This window comes from Dreissena polymorpha, chromosome 14 (assembly GCF_020536995.1).
Source record: "Dreissena polymorpha isolate Duluth1 chromosome 14, UMN_Dpol_1.0, whole genome shotgun sequence".
NCBI lineage: Eukaryota > Metazoa > Mollusca > Bivalvia > Myida > Dreissenidae > Dreissena > Dreissena polymorpha.
This window is the reverse complement of record NC_068368.1, coordinates 37,644,405-37,661,444: the sequence shown is the minus strand read 5'-3', so window position 1 is coordinate 37,661,444 and position 17,040 is coordinate 37,644,405. Positions and strand designations below refer to the sequence as shown.

Below are 17,040 nucleotides of genomic sequence, written 5' to 3'. Positions count from 1 at the left end.
ATATGGAATGATACTTAACGCACATGCATTTAAGTCTGCATTTCGGCTCATATCTTAAATTGGTTGAAGATGATGGTATTGGTTTACTTGTCAGCCATTAGTTTACGTGTTTATCCGATCTTGAAGGGGATCGTCTGGTCGCCAAATCAGTCCCGATTTTAATTAGGTCATAATTAAGTTTTCGTGAGTGTGAAGACAAATTCCTTAATATATTTTACCATTCATAATCTGTGTCCGTTCTTACATATATTAGTACTTCGTTACCATGCGTGATCTCAGACACAAATAACCTCTGTGAAATGAAACTTTATACATGTAGTCTCCCCATAAATGTAACAGTGAAAGAGGGACAATGCGCTTAAATTATTTTTAAGGAATTATTTCCCTTACCTTTTCGAATAGGACAAAAGTTTGGGAATTACTAGTAATCGGCAAATTTCAATTGCATTTTAGGCGGCGTCACAACAAAGGTTTTATTCGTACATTATCAGGTCGTTCTAGTCAATTGTATCCGTTTTTTACCAATTAATATTATTGTCTTTTCGTCCTTCCGCAGATGATATCTTGGTCATTGTAATAAAATAAGGTGGGTTCTATTATGCTTCAAAAAATTATATTGTATACATCGTCTGCTGATATCGAATATAAAAAGTGTTATAAAATCTGAACGACGTAGTCTACGTTTCAGCACTACAACAGTTCCTCCTTAACAAAGTCGACTTGCGTCTCCCGCCGTCTACTTCCGGTGCCCAGGAAGGGGAACCTACCGGGGAGCGGCCTTCACCCGTCGCTAGTCGGCATGCCGAGATTGAAGAAGACGATTTTTAGACGTACATCTGCGGATTGTGTGCACAAGTGGAATAAATTTCCTAAGATATTGTACTTTAGAACGTAAGCTTGTAATTAAATAATACAAATCTCCTTATCGTGCTATTCAATGTACACAACGCAAAGAGTAAGAATTCCTATAATACGTAACTGAAAAAATGAATGTTCTTGCAAATATATTAGAACCATATCTTAGTACGTATCATGTTCTCTGGTTCAGCTATTCTTTTGAAAGTGTTGCTATGTTCTTTCACAGCGACACTTGCGTGTATTTCCTATAAAGGAGTATCTGTTTATGCGTTAATAATGACCGAATTGATGTAAATGCATGATTAACTATGTGTGCAGCACTTGAAACTGTGCAAAGCATATAGCATTTGTGAACTTATTAAATCCTAAAAATCACGAAGGTTTTCATTTGCAGCGCTGTTATTAAATTATTACGCATAAATACTCAACATAAAAACGAAAAAGGCTTCGCATAACAGAAAATTACAAAAAAAAATTATTATACCAAGGTTAACTCAAACCATGTCCATTTGAATAAGTGTGTTTGTCATATTTCCTTGATTGTGTGCATGACTTTAATACGTCATAAATAGTATTCTTTCTAGTATAGTCAGGGACCTTTACAAACACAGTTGTTTGTTTGTAAAAGTCCCTGTATTATTTGAGTAAATATTATAATTTTGTTTGACATAAAATGAGTTTAAAGTTTATTAAAGTTATCTGTGGTATAAAATAAAAATAAACGAATTTGATAAGAACTAACAGTCTGTATGTAAAATAGCTTGTAGGAAGTTATTTTCGATCAAAAATACAACATCTCAGTAAAACAACATAACAGATTTTTACAAATGTTATAAAACATTCTTCTTTTAACTTCTACAATTACAAAATTCTTTGATGTCTTTGAACATGTCTTTTCTTACAAATTTACAAATTACGATTATCACTTTACTGCCGTAAATCGATACGCTTTGAAAATCCATTGATCTCTATCCTATAAGCGCAACTGGAATAGACGACAAATTGATTCGAAATCCGCTAGCCTCGCTCGCAAAATCACTCTTAAAAATGACCTTGACAGGAGCGCTGAACGTAAGCGCGTGTGTTGGGTGAAATGACGTATCAAATCTCGCGAACGAGGCTCCGGCGGAAATGACGTCAACGTAATCTCCGGTCCCAAACGAGGCTTGCTCGAAGTTGAGGCTGACCTCGTGACCGCTCATCGGAAATATGTTCCAGTCACAGACGGTGTCGGGTTCGTAGTTGCTCGGGTAATTAGGACTGTTCAAATGTTCGCCGTTGCCCGTGACGGTGATGTTTCGAGAACATTCTGTGGATAGCGTAAATGACCGATAAAGGTTTAAATATTACTATAATGTTTGTCATAAATGATTTTGTATATGAGACTGGTAATAACTATTCTTTTTTATCAATTAATGCGTACACATTTTGTGTCGCGTTGGAGCTACTGTTTTCAAATATTTATATACATAAAGAACAATTTGAAGCACTATGATTGTCTATGAATAATTACATAAATTTAATTTACTTAAAGATTGGACGTGATTGTACAAACTAAACATTGTTTTTCGTTTTCTTTCTGGTAAAACGATACATATATGTGTGTTAACGGGATACTCTATGTTTTCGGATACACGTTACGCTGTTTACTTTAGTATGAACATATGGTTGAAAATGAGATTTACTCACTAGATCGGATGATAACTGGCAAGCCATTTCCCCGTTGCCAATATCAAAACGTGCGTACACTTCGAAGTATATACATATGGTTGAAATGAGATTTACTTACTAGATCGGATGATAACTGGCCCGGCCGATTCCCCGTTTCCAATATCAAATCGTGCGTACACTTCGATGCTATATTCCACTCCGAAATGAGGATAAGTAGACAGCAGGAAGTATGTCCTTTCAGGTGATACAGTGATTTCCTTGGCCATAGAAGATGACGCCATCTTATAGCGGATGACGTAAGCGACTGGTTGTGAAGAAGGGGTATTTGGTGGTTGCCAAGAGACGTTGAATGCACTTAGCATTTGTTCCACTCGTAAATTCTCGGGAGCGAAGCCTTCAAAAGATAAGCATTCAAATAACTCTTAACTAGACATTAAACAAGCGTATAGATCTACTGAACTTTTCGACAAAGAAAAAAAAGGCAACCCACAACTAAGAGTGAGGTTTAGACTTAAATGGAGAAGCATTATTGATACACTAGCATATTTTAGAAGCACGTTCAATGAAGAAAATAATTAAAGAAATGAACTTTTTTCGAACACGCTTGAAGAAAAAAAAAAGGATTTAGAATACATATGATCATTCATTGAAATATGCATTCTAAGTTCCGACTCTAAGAACCTTGTGCTGTGGCGACCAAAGAAAATCCCCCGCGTTTTTCTTCGGCGCCCCCGGCACGCGACACGAACGTGACCGTGGTTTCCTCCTCCTCCCCAACCGTCACTTCCGGAACCTCGTGGGAGCCGCAAAAGTAGCGCCCCACTCCGATACGGACGAAGTCTCCGGAAGCACTACAGTCTGAGGCATCACCGGTAAGGTCCAGCGACGTAAAGGAGATATTCAGAACCTTGACAAAGCAACAAAAACGCGACTTAAAAGTTTTTAATGAAATAATGAAGTAATTATATGAAGCATGTAATGTTATCTGCAATAATTTAGCATTCAAAACGTAATTTATTTAGCAGACGAATCATTTGAAAGCTGCTACGTCATAGAACGGGAAATGGTTAACTCTGAAATACATTGTTTGCAAATTTATGAAAACAAAATAACACCCGTAAACCGTTTTGACGTAGGCGTCAACCTGCGATGAACGCGACGCAACTTTACGGTAGTTCGGCGACGACAGGTGTTCGATTTTTTCTTTGTATGCAGTAAAAACTTTATAATTCGAATGTTAAATACTAACCGTTAAACCGTAAATACTTATGACAGTTAACAGTCATAATTCCGAATCAATCCTTTTTTTTCAAACTAAAAACGATCCAATAAAATATCTTTGTACCCGAAAATAATGCGCTAACTTCATAGACGGGAAAATACGAAACCCTGTCGTTTGAGAGTCACCGTTCAGCTGCGTCGCGTTCATCGAAGCGTAATGCCTACGCCGAACACCGCTTAAAGAGTGTTTAGTCAGTATTTAACAGAACTGCTTGAAATAACATTGGGAACACAGTATCAACTTTCAAAGCTATGTCCTACGGTTATTTCAGAGCATTCGTTCAATTGTCTGCGGTTATTATTGTGAAATCACCAACAAACATAACATTCGTCTTCAAGAAACACATGTTTTTCAAACAATAAATTTACAGTTAGTTTGAATAGTTATAACGTCGCGGTTTGCGTATCTGTCTTTCACGTAAAGGTCCGAGTCCAAATCCTATACTCTGTTGTCAATTTTGGTATTAAAATTGTTGCAATATTTTGTTAATATTCATTACTCATCACATTATAGCAAAACTCGAATGAAAGTTCAACTTATTTCAAATATCATAGATTATACTGTTTTATATAGCCGTACACTTGCCATAGTTACCATACTAGCGTTTCCATAGTTACCTGGCGCAGTGGCTTGCGAATCTTCCACTGACAGACGACATCCTGCTCGTAGTATCCGTCTTTGAAGAATGGAGAATGGATCTTGTCGAAGCGTTCATTGTCCAGCCATACGTTCTGTTCACAGGCTATCCAGAGCAAAAAGTATTTCAAAGTTATTAAAAATTGAAATTTGCATTCAAAAATACATAATAAACAGAATTTTATTTTTTATCGCATCTGTCGGCAAAAGAATTAATCAGACGACACTATAGATGTAATAAGAACACCTTTGAACACTGCCCGATGCTTACCGGATCTTACGGTGACCGGATCTGAGGCTTCCCCCTCCACGCCGTCGACAACAGTGCTGATGGTGACCGCGTAGCGGCGGCCAGGGTGGGAGGTGTATGTGCTGAGGTAATAGGCCAGTCGGTCTGGCGCCAGTTGAATCTTCTGAGGGGTCCCATGGGGCTCCAAATTGTAGCTAAGTACATAGCCCTTAGGAATATAAATATGAATATGATTGCAGATGAATTCGTTACTCTTTTTGTAATAATAATAATAATAATAATAATAATAATAATAATAATAATAATAATAATAATAATAATAATAATAATAATAATAATAATAATACTAATACTACTACTACTACTACTACTACTAATAATAATAATAAAAATAATAATGATAATAATAATAATAATAATAATAATAATAATAATAATAATAATAATAATAATAATAATAATTATCATTATTATTTGTTTTATAATATTTTTTTATTAATTTTATACTCATCATTTTTATATATTATTTTACTTAAAATGGTTTGTAATTGCTTTTTACGGCGAAATAATACAAAATTAAACGACCCATAACTCTAGAATACGTAATGCATTGAACGATTGCAGAGGGCTAATAAAGGGCTGTTATATCATGTGTGAATGCATCTTTATAGTTTATTATGAAATTGTAATCAAGACAATTTACTTATGACAAATACAACGAGAATATGGTAGCCGCATAATGCCAAAATGTACATACTTAGCGGATGGACATGTTTTACTTATAGTGAACAAGGGCATTTTAGCATGGACATTTTTTACAGGGGTATCAATCCAAATAGATTAGTTTATATACTTTCTTAACGGACACGCATTGTTTATGATTTTCGGACCGTATGTTTTTTTTTAAAAACATATTCAATATCTTTTGTAGATCCAGCCCCATTTGTTTGTCATGATAAAACTCTCAAGTCAAGTGTACTAACGACTAAATATAACCCTTGAATTATTTTTATGGCACCGAACACTGTCTATATTAAATAGTGACACTGTATACTATACATTCTTCCCTTTCGCCTTCACATTTTGGCACCGGATATTGCATATAATTAGTTTTGTCTTCCAAGTTATCGTAAGTCAGGAGTGTGGGTTAAAACGAAAGCCAAACAGAAGAAGTAGATTTTTCAATTAATCAAGTAACCTCATACATAAAAACGATTGGGTTTATTATTACAAACGGCACACGTAGTCAAAACACGGGTTTCGCACAAATCCAGCTTTAATATGATGGTCAGTTACTCTGTAAATCCGTGCACACCTTGTAGATAGCATAAGACATATCACATGATATAAAATCGAAAGACACATAAGTTTGCCTCTTACACTTTGAGAAGTCGACAAAAAACGTATACGATGCTTTTAATTAACTATACGGTGACTTTCTACTCAGTACGAAATAAACTTCTTTTTAACGTCATTTTACATTATACGCTTACCAAACACAAATGAAATGAAAATACAGAAGCTTAATAAACTCACACAATTGAAGTCAAGCAAACAATGCATCGCTTTTAAACATTTCAAAACAGATTTCAAAATAAAACAAAGGTGCATTATACGCACACTTTCGTTGTCATGACTATCGTATTACACGCACACTGTCGTGGTCATGACTATCTTATTAAACGCACACTGTCGTAGTGATGACTATCTTATTATACGAACACTGTCGTAGTCATGACTATCTTATTATACGCACACTGTCGTAGTCATGACTATCGTATTATACGCACACTGTCGTAGTGATGACTATCATATTATACGAACACTGTCGTAGTCATGACTATCGTATTACACGCACACTGTCGTAGTCGTGACTATCGTATTACACGTACACTGTCGTATTCACGACTATATTATTATACGCACACTGTCGTAGTCATGACTATCATATTATACGAACACTGTCGTAGTGATGACTATCATATTATACGAACACTGTCATAGTCATGAGTATCGTATTACACGCACACTGTCGTAGTCATGACTATCGTATTACACGCACACTGTCGTAGTCATGACTATCGCATTTTATGCACACTGTCGTAGTCATGACTATCATATTATACGCACACTGTCGTAGTCATGACTATCGTATTATATGCACACTGTCGTAGTCATGATTATCGCATTATACGCAAACTGACGTAGTGGTGACTATCGTATTATATGCACACTGTCGTTGTTATGACTATCGCATTATATGCACACTGTCGTTGTCAGGACTTCCGTATTATACGCAACCTGTCGTTGTGATAACTGTAGTATTATACGCACACTGTCGTAGTCATGGCTATCGTATTATACGCACACTGTCGCACAGGAGAATATCGTAATCTTACTGTTATATTTCCGGTAATATTGGCCGGGGAGTTCCAGTTGATCCGTATGGCGTGTGGCAGCACCCAAACATCCACATCCGGCTTGTTACCGGACATCTCAGATGTCACTGGTGATAATACGAGCCTCGTTCTGGGAAAACTGGGCTTAATGCATGTGCTTAAAGTGTCATCACAGATTTGCCTGTGCAGTCCGCACAGGCTAAAGAGGCACGATACTTCTTTCCGCATAAACTTGATTTTTGCTTAGAAGATACGTCCCAGGTTAGCCTGTGCCTACTGCACTCGCTAATCTAGGGCGAAACATGCACGTGCATTAAGCCCACCCAGTTTTCCCTGATCGCGACTCAAACTAGAAAAGAACTGTAACTATTTTGTTTCACGACTTTATCCAGGTTTAGAAAAGAGCGGTAATTGTGTTGCGCGACAGTATTCTTAGACTTGCATATATATATGTCGGATCATTTAGAAAGCGTATCGTTTTTTTTTCCAGATTTGTGCATTTGACAACATATCCGTTTTAGACATACACGATTTGGACAGCATGATCATAATTCTTTTTTCCAATTTTTTTTTTTTTGACCTTAATCTTTTTACCGACGATATAGGCCATCAAACCATGCTTATTACATACTCAAGCATACATTTTGTAAATCAATACAGAGCGCAACTATACTCCGAACAAAATGTAAAGGATACACTTCTCGTTTAGTATTGATGTTGAACTGTAACCTTGCTTATTATTAGAGCGCAATAATCCGTCTGACCATGTTTTCCATTACCTACTAACTTAAACAAAATAAAGCGGCAAAAACACTGATTAAGTGACATCTACGCCCTATTGGTTCAAAACGACCAATTATGTATCGTTACCTGCAGCTTTTGATGACAGGTTTACTTGTTGCGGTGGGCTCACCGATGGTAATCCCGTGTACCAACTGTTTGGCATGAACTTCAAGTAATCTGGCATCGGCATCGGGCCTGTCCAGAGAAAACCATGATACATTTTAGATGTTTGTTAGGCATACAGTTGCACTGCGGTGGATTTAATATGGATAACGTCAAACGTTGAGTGGAAATTGTTTGAAAGAAACCGGAGTACAAAGACACACACATAAATTGTGTCCGTCCCTGTATAAGATCGCGTGATGCGAAAATGGATCTTATTCCATAAGCATCCAGTGTAAACACAGGCTAGCCTGCGCATCCGCAAAGTCTTGTCAGAAACCCAGCTGTCTGTAAGGTGTCCTGGTCTCATTAGCAGGAATGGTAACTCCTGACCAGAATACGCAGGTCTGGAGTAACGTTGGTCGCCTTAGGAATAAGACCGACTTTCGCCGTGCGCAGCTTAGAAGCCAAAAAGTATCAGTGTTCATTATTTAAATTTGCATATATATCTAATATGTATATATGTTTCTTCGCATATGAACATAAGTTATGTAAATCAGAGGGGTATACACATGTGTCTATATAAATTATAATGACGATTGGAGAATTCAAATGACTATCTTGATGACACGTCAGTAATATCTTAAATAAGCCGCAAATGCGCATCAGTTTGTAAAGATTTAAATTGATTTTTTAAGGCTAAGGATATTATTTCAAATTGCTTTTTTACTAATGGACGTGTGGCAACTGAACGCTACATTTTTAATGCACAGTATCCCTCACGATAACGTTTTTATTATTTTTTTAATACACACCTGCCTCGCAGCCATATAGCGTGGTAATCTTCCAAATATCTAAGGGACTGAACTCTTTCCGCTGGCCCATGTTTGCGTGAGGCTCAAACTTTGGAGTTATCGTTGGCGAGTTGCCGTCCTTGCTAAACACGTATGCCCCGTAGTGCATCAGGCTACCGAAGTCGTACGGCGTGTTCAGTGTGTCCAGGTACTTCTTCTCTTGGAGAGCGAAATCATCATCTCGGCCTGACACAGCGATAACAACTTCCATATGGTGGTAATAGTTTTAGCAGTGAATTAAATATGAGCCGCCCTCAAGGACAACCGGGCTCAAGTTTTGCGTTCGATCACACATGAAAAATAGGCTTTTTCCAAGACACGAAGTAATAAATCACGAATCATTTCGGTTGTAACATGACTTATCTGACCCTATTATTGCTAGGTCACGTTTAAAAAGACACTTCATTTGCTTGAACATCAAAAGAAACCTTACACAAAAATGATGAGTTTCATCAAGTATTTGACCCACATTACCCAAATAGTTAACCCTCGTACCCGCCTGTATGTTGCTCCAGTGGATGCTCACATAGGAGTCCCGGTCCCAACGATTCTGCTCGTGGAAGAAACCTACTGCGTGCGTCATCTCGTGCATTATAACGCCTTGGTAGAGGCATGCGGGACCAATTGAAATCGTCTGCTCGCCACCGTCACGACCGATAGACGACTGACACCTACACAATTACACGGTAACGCAAACTTGTGCTATTGTTATCGCTTACTAGGAATCAAAAGATCACTGTCGGCTCAGGTAGTACACACAATTACAACGAGAAATCTTAGGTTTACATCCAGGTGCCCGTGCTACAGAAACCATAATAAAAAGAACCCCGGATTATGGCCGTGTACTTTTAAGTATTGTTTTCGTACCCGAAATACATTGTACTATAATTAAGAGTACCCGCGGTACGTTTAAGCAGTGTATGAACCGAAAACAACAAATTTGGTCTAACTGGCATGCGCCTTTTTGCACCACACTCTAGGCAATCTTAAACTTGCGGAAGTGTGGATTAAATTTGTTTTCTACTGTCGACTTGCGATCAGTCGGTCTGCCTCTCGGTCGATCAATCGGTCGGTCAGTGGGTCACGCGGTAAGTTACTCAGAAAGTCAATATTCAGTCGGTTATTCAGTCAGTCAGAACAAAAGTCAGTCAGTCGGACAGTTCGGAAGTCAGTCAGGCAATCAGTCACATTCACTGAAAAATGTTTGTTAATTAATAATTTTTATGAGAATTATAAATGTATTAGTAGAAATTAAATACATATCCAAGCTGATAGATCGGACATTCTTTTACGGACTTATATTTAAATGTTTAGGCTTATAACCAGGAAAAATCTTTTGAAATTGGTTTAAATGGCAGTTGTTTTCTTCTGCATGTCATATCTAGATATGACTCAAACATGTGGTAATGTTCATTGAATTAGTATGGCCCGCTTCATGCGAAAATGATTTATACGCCATATTCGGTCAGCGGAGCTCTCGACCAGCATGTTCAAGTCTGGTCAGGGGCTACCCTGTCCATAAATGAGACCACGAAACCTTGTGAGACGTTATTGCGGACATTGTAGCTCATGACCAGGCTGAGCGAATTCGCAGACTGGTCTGGAGCAACGTTCGTCGCATATTGCATAATACCCATTTTCGCATGATTACGGGTCTTATTCAACACACATACCCCTTGCCGTTCTTGAATCTCACGTAATCAAACTCGTTGACCCTGGGTACGAACTTGACGCACGAGACTTTCGTGTTAAAGTGGTGGACGGCGTTAGAAATGGCTATCACAGCGTCTTGTTCTGAAACAGTGAGTTTAAGACACACGCAAATCGTTTTAAAATCAGGGGCCTGTGTTATTTTAACATCGTAGGACAAAGTTACCTCGCATGCATGTTGTAGTTTTTTTCCAAAGACGAATGGATGCTCAGCATCAACATATATAATGTATTGGTTCCGTTGAATACTGTACTCATTTCCTTTGTATCTTAAACATGGGCTTCATATTTGCAGAATTGTGATCATAGTTTATTCATGATTGATTCCGTTTAGAGTCTCAATGGGCTAAATTTGATATAATTATGCCGAAATGACATTACGTTTAAAAAAAAACCCGAAACAGCGTTGTTGTAATAATATAGTTTTTTGCCTTTCTTGTTTTCGTGATTTATATTCAAATCAAAAAGAGAAAAATCTATCTTTAATTACGACCTTATAGCTACGCACCAAATGCCCCATCTATATGCTACATAATAACAATACCTAGTTGCTCGTTGTCGATCACGTAGGGAACGCGGTTGTTCTTCCAGAGCCAACTCCTCACGGCGATAGCATTCCGTTTCTATAGTAACAATAAATGCTCTTATACATGTGGTAAAAAATACGATGAAGGATAATATGGCAGTTTGCTTACCATGGTAGAGTCATAATGCACGAAGATGACCAATTGATACGTGAAAAGCACGGCATTTTTTTAATGTGACGAATTGTAGGTTTATCATTCATTAGAAAACATCAGCACATTATAAACTGCCATACATTTGATATAAAAGTGTGCTTAAGCATAAAAAGCATTTTACCTGACTATAAATGTTACTGCTATTATGTAATTGTGAAGAAACTGAAAAACAAACAAAACCATTTACTTTTACAAAATTGAAACAAATACAACTTAAGGTGAAATTCTATGAAAACTTATGACGGAATGGATAGCCAAACATGAATTTAACACTAGGTTGTTTTGATTAAAATAATGCCTTTACTTATATTGCTGATGCTTTTCCTACTGTACAATATTCTAATATTGTCGTGTATGTGATCTTTATTTTTTTAATGATGATGTAGAAGAAGACATTGGTGATTATAATAATACAACGGTTGATGAAGAAGTCAGAGGCGAAAAAATGATGATGATAATGATATTGGCTGCTGCTGGTAATTTTCATTAAGAAGTTGATGATGATTACGATGCTGGTTAAGAAGAAGAACATGAAGATGACTGTGACGGTGACGACGACGACGATGATGATGATGATGATTATGATGATAATGGTGATGGTGATGCTGATGATAATAACGACGACGACAATGGTGATGATGATGAGGATGATGATGATGATGATTATGCTGCTGCTGATGATGATGACGATGAAAATGACGATGCCGATGATGATGATGATGGTGATAATGATGATGATGATAATGATGATGATGATGATGATGATGATGATGATGATGATGATGATGATGATGATGATGATGATGATGATGATGATGATGATGATGATGATGATGATGATAATGAGGATGAGGATGATGATGATGATGATGATGATGATGATGATGATGATGATGATGATGATGATGATGATGATGATGATGATGATGATGATGATGATGATGATGATGATGATGATGATGATGATGATGATTGTGATGGTGATGATGATAAGGTTTAACAATGTTTGAATCTTACCAGCCCCACAGCAGATCTGCAGAAAGAAAAGACAAAACAATATCTAACTAAGTTCATGTGAATAGTAAGGGTTTTGCCATTTGGGTTTGGGGTCAAAGGAGCACAACACCAGAAAGGCTCTGTCTACTAAACTGGATATTAAAGGTTCTTCACAATGGAATTTATACGAGTTGACCAGATACTCAGATATCAAGGTCAGGCTGACTAATTTAACTGACTATGAACTTACCACCTGTTGTATTCACATTAAAATGTCTTTAAGGTTTCATGTTCTAATAATGACAATTGACGATATGCACCAAATGTATATCAAAGAAATTTAAACATTACAGCATTGCCAACCAATTGTCATGTTTTGTTTTTCTTTTCTTTCTAATGTTTTTTATGTTACCATGGTGAGTGACCCAAAACTTTTAAGAAATTTGATTTAACTTTATACTAGAGACTGGAGAAGCCATATCACATTATCTATGTAATCCAAACTTGGCAGAAAAGAGTGCTTAAGTCTGCAGGAACTTTTTTTAAATGTCATCGCACGCATGATTATCGTTTGATTAAAATCAAATAATGGTTTCTATAAAGATATTGTCCATGGAAACAAAGAGAATGCATTGTTTTGGGAAAATACGACGTTTATTCTACTGAAAGCCATAATGTTTATAAGAAATGCGCTACATGTTCATTGTGCATAAGTTTATCAGTGCGATTGTAATATTCATTTATATCCACGCTGTGTACGAACGGATAAAACTTATTAAATTCACTCCATAGACATCACAATGTTTGCTTGTACTGAATATTATATAATAATATTTTTATTATTTAAGTCGTTTTTTGTGGACTAAGGCTTTAATATAGGGATAATACACGTTTTCGAGGGCAATATCATCTGCGGGCGCTCGAAAAATCCGTTCCTGCCCGAGTGCGCAAAAACAAATCACACATACCAAAATAATTTTAAATAACAGTGAAATCAATATGTTTTGTTAATTCGACATCGACAAAATAATTCGATTATTTCAATACAGTTAAAGGTTGTGTTTTACATATGCAACTCGGTCATCATCCGAAATGACGAGCCTTTACCTTCGGATAGGCAGTTTTCGATTTAAAATGTGTTTAAACAGAGGATTAATGCAAAGTTGACATACAGCCGCGCAAAGTAAGAAATAAGGAATTATTTTGGAATTTACAGCAGGAACGTTGAAGGTACATAAACACTTACATTTACAGCATAGTCTTTTGAAAGTGTTGAGTAAATAACCTAAACTTCATTGACGTTGCCAATAAAATAAAGCTGTTGTCAAGAGAGTGCAGATGGTATAACTTGAAAAGTGGATTGAAATAGTCATTATCCCTGCATGCATGAGGAAACTGGTGCTTATTCAGTTCCCCATTTATGCTTGGAAAGTCGTCGAAGGCTGGAGAAGAGAAGTAACTGCGCGTGGACCAGATTATGGATATGAAAAACACATAACAGGGCTTGAACGGCACGCGAATCGCATTGTTAATACACGATCCTCCCGTTCAAGCCCTCCTTTTGCCAAGTTTCTGAAACCCGCCAGAGGGCATTATAGATAGAGTTTATGCAATAATATCCTATTCGGGTTAGGGAATAATTCATTTTAAGTCATTATATTTCAAATAAATCACTGAATCCATTTATTTATTCTGTATATCAGCACATCCGTTTGCTAATTCTGTATAGAATTGCATCAGTGTGTGAATTATGTGTTTCAGTGCATGAGTGTGTTAATTCTGCGCATCAGAGCATCCATGTGTATATTCTATAATTGAAACCATGTATTAATTATGTATATTCATGCATTAGTTTGCTAAATCTGTATATCCGTGCTTTAGTTTGCTAATTGTTTATATCAGTGCATTAGTGCGTAAATTATGTCTATCAGTGTATCAGTGTGTTAAATATATCTTTTAGTGTATCATTGTGTTAAATATGTATATCAGATGATCAGTGTGTTAAATTATTTCTTTCTATGTATCAGTGTGTTAAATATGTATATCTGTGTATCAGTGTGTTAAATAAACCTATCAGTGTATCAGTGTGTTAAATATGTATAACTGTGTAACAGTGTGTTTAATATGTATATCAGAGTATCAGTGTGTTAAATATGTTAATCAATGTATCAGTGTGTTAGATATGCAAATCCGTGTATCAGTGTGTTAAATATGTATATCAGTGCAGCAGTGTGTTTAATATGTATATCTGTGTATCAGTATTTTAAATATGTCTTTCAGTGTATCAGTGTGTTAGAAATGCCTATCAGCGTATCGGTGTGTTAAATATGTCTTTCAGTGTATCAGTGTGTTAAATATGTATATCGGAGGAATAATTCTTTATATCAGTGTATCAGTTTGTTTTTTAGTATTAATTGTGTCGGTGTATCATTGTGTCAATTTTGAACATCAGTGTGTTTTTCTAGGTATCAGTGCGTCAGTGTCCAAAATATGAACATCAGTTCATCAATTTGTTGATTCTAAAGATAAGTCATCTCTGTGTAAATTAAATATTTAAGTGCATCAGTTTGTTACTTATGTAAACTCGTGCATCTGTGTGTTAATTATGTATATCGGTGCATTCGTGATTTTATTTTGTATATTTATTCTGTATTATCAATATATCAGTTTTTATTTGTGTATATTCATGAATTAAAGTAAATCAGTATATGGTTGTGTGTATTATTTATATCAGTGTATTGGTATGTTTATTATGTATATCAGTGTAGAATTGTGTTAATTCTATCTATACGTTTATCAGTGTGTAAACCAGTAAATCGCTGTACATGTGTGTAAATTCCGTATATGAGTGTTAATTCTGTTTTCCTTTTTGTGCACAATCGTGGACATACATGAAAATTTGTAACTGCAACAGTATCCGTGAAACAGTTCATTAATTTTTTCCTGATAATCAGAATCTATGATATATGTAGTGATGACATTCGAATACATGTTGACATTAACGTTTGAATACTTTTAAAATTAATATAAACACAGTTCGCCTAAATAACAAACAGAACATAAGCTAATTCAGGAAATACACATCGAAACTTAATAGACCACTCACTTGTATGCCTATGATCAAAACAACTCCTGCGCAATTAATGTAATCCATATTTTATTTCAAAGTATTGCAAATATTTATTTTAAATAACGAGCAAACATGAATAAATGGCACTTCTCTAGATTAAACAGTCATTTAGTGTGTGGAAGTGCAATGCAAATATACAAAGTCTGTAGAGGGTCAATGTTTTGTTGATTTATCAGCGGTTTAAATGAATTTTAAAGGGAAATATGTTCTTTCGTTTCATGACCATGTTTATTGACACTCTGCATAACATACTTTAAAAATTAGAAAGACTGAGCCTAAAAAAGAATAAGTTTACTTATTTGAGAATTTGAAATCGCCACTGTTTTGTTCTACGTATTGTTTTATTTGGATAAAACAACATCAAATATTGAAAATATTATAATTTTACTGATCATGATGATTCATATTTCGCCTAAGAAGACGTATAGTCACAAAGATCCAGAAATGTATCTCGTTTAACATTGAATATAATACCCCCATACAAATCTGGTTGCAAATTGCGAATAATTACTAAATCCGTACAACTTTACGCATCCCTGTAATTACGTTCTAAGCCTGTCAGGTTTATTGCAAAACTGGACAATAATATGTTATTGTCTCATCCGATTGTAATTCCATATAATAACTTTGCGCTAGGACTTAATTGTGAAATTATTATGTCATTATTCGCATTGGTAGCAAGTATGTTGCATCGGTTTAGATTTGTTTCCCAGTTGAGCATGTAACATAGCAGTTCCTCCTTCTAAAGGAAGTTCAAATATTTGATTTACCTTTTTTTAATTGAATAAATAGTTTTTATATGTACAAAAAATGTAATCGTCAACCCTCTACAATTTCACATAGATGCTGGTATAGAACGCATGCGTCATGTTTCAAATGAGAGGAACCGCAAAATAAACGCACTCGAGTAATAGTGCTGTAGTATTTGTAAACAATTTATGGTGTATCAGTTCTACACATACTCACATAATAAATACCTGCCACACTAACTTATGATTATATGATCATTAACTCTCAAATTACTAAAACTAGAACAAATAAAGTTTGGAGTTTTTACGATGATAGCTTTCTCACAAACATAAATAATAGCACACGCCAGTATTCATTTTTTTCATAGAATGCTGACCGCGTGTTTCTCTCATAAAAACAAATGAGATAAATTGCGTCAGATATGTTGTGTTCAGTGTATTCCTGTGAGTCGGGGGATGGGGCGCTCGAACTAGCGACGCCCATTTTTTTAAACAAAGTTGTACTAATATCCGCTGTATTGCAATTAGTATATCAGTCCTCCTTTAAGGCACGTCATGTGAATAGTTAAACACGGTCGTCCTTGCCATTTGACTATCACAGATCAGTGTACTGATAAGAAATACGTGAGACTCACATGGAAGTATTCGCATTTAGCAACGAAAGAAGACATATTAAGCCGTATTACACTACACGCTTACTGTCATTGCTGCATATGCATTACATAATGAGTTTGTACGTTTATAATTATGTCGAATTTGTATACGTATATATGTCAAATATAAGTGGTTTATTTATTTTTAATAATGGCCTACGTGGATTTGTGTAGTAGTAGTAGTAGTAGTAGTAGTAGTAGTAGTAGTAGTAACAGTAGCAGAAGCA

General features: G+C 35.9%; 1 protein-coding gene across 1 annotated transcript; it reads right to left on the bottom strand.

Moving 5' to 3' along the window:
• Positions 1–1,527: 1,527 nt before the first annotated feature.
• Positions 1,528–15,556, bottom strand: LOC127858415 (uncharacterized). Its single transcript, XM_052395554.1, has 14 exons — positions 15,388–15,556; positions 12,303–12,318; positions 11,407–11,447; positions 11,090–11,168; positions 10,509–10,629; positions 9,331–9,506; positions 8,797–9,021; positions 7,967–8,074; positions 7,097–7,203; positions 4,719–4,905; positions 4,429–4,553; positions 3,211–3,436; positions 2,648–2,923; positions 1,528–2,167 (listed from the first exon to the last, which is right to left on the bottom strand). The coding sequence occupies exons 1-14, from the start codon at positions 15,433–15,435 to the stop codon at positions 1,827–1,829; spliced, it is 2,076 nt and encodes a 691-aa protein (XP_052251514.1). The 5' UTR covers positions 15,436–15,556; the 3' UTR covers positions 1,528–1,826.
• Between the last annotated feature and the right edge of the window lie 1,484 nt (positions 15,557–17,040).

Excerpts from the sequence above, each read along its gene's own strand:
- LOC127858415 (XM_052395554.1), bottom strand. The coding sequence starts at position 15,435 with ATGGATTACATTAATTGCGCAGGAGTTGTTTTGATCATAGGCATACAA. Across the intron at positions 9,507-10,508 it reads AGATTCAAGAACGGCAAGGG|GTGTCAGTCGTCTATCGGTC; the intron begins GTATGTGTGTTG and ends GTAATTGTGTAG. Across the intron at positions 2,168-2,647 it reads GCCAGTTATCATCCGATCTA|AATGTTCTCGAAACATCACC; the intron begins GTAAGTAAATCT and ends CGCTATCCACAG.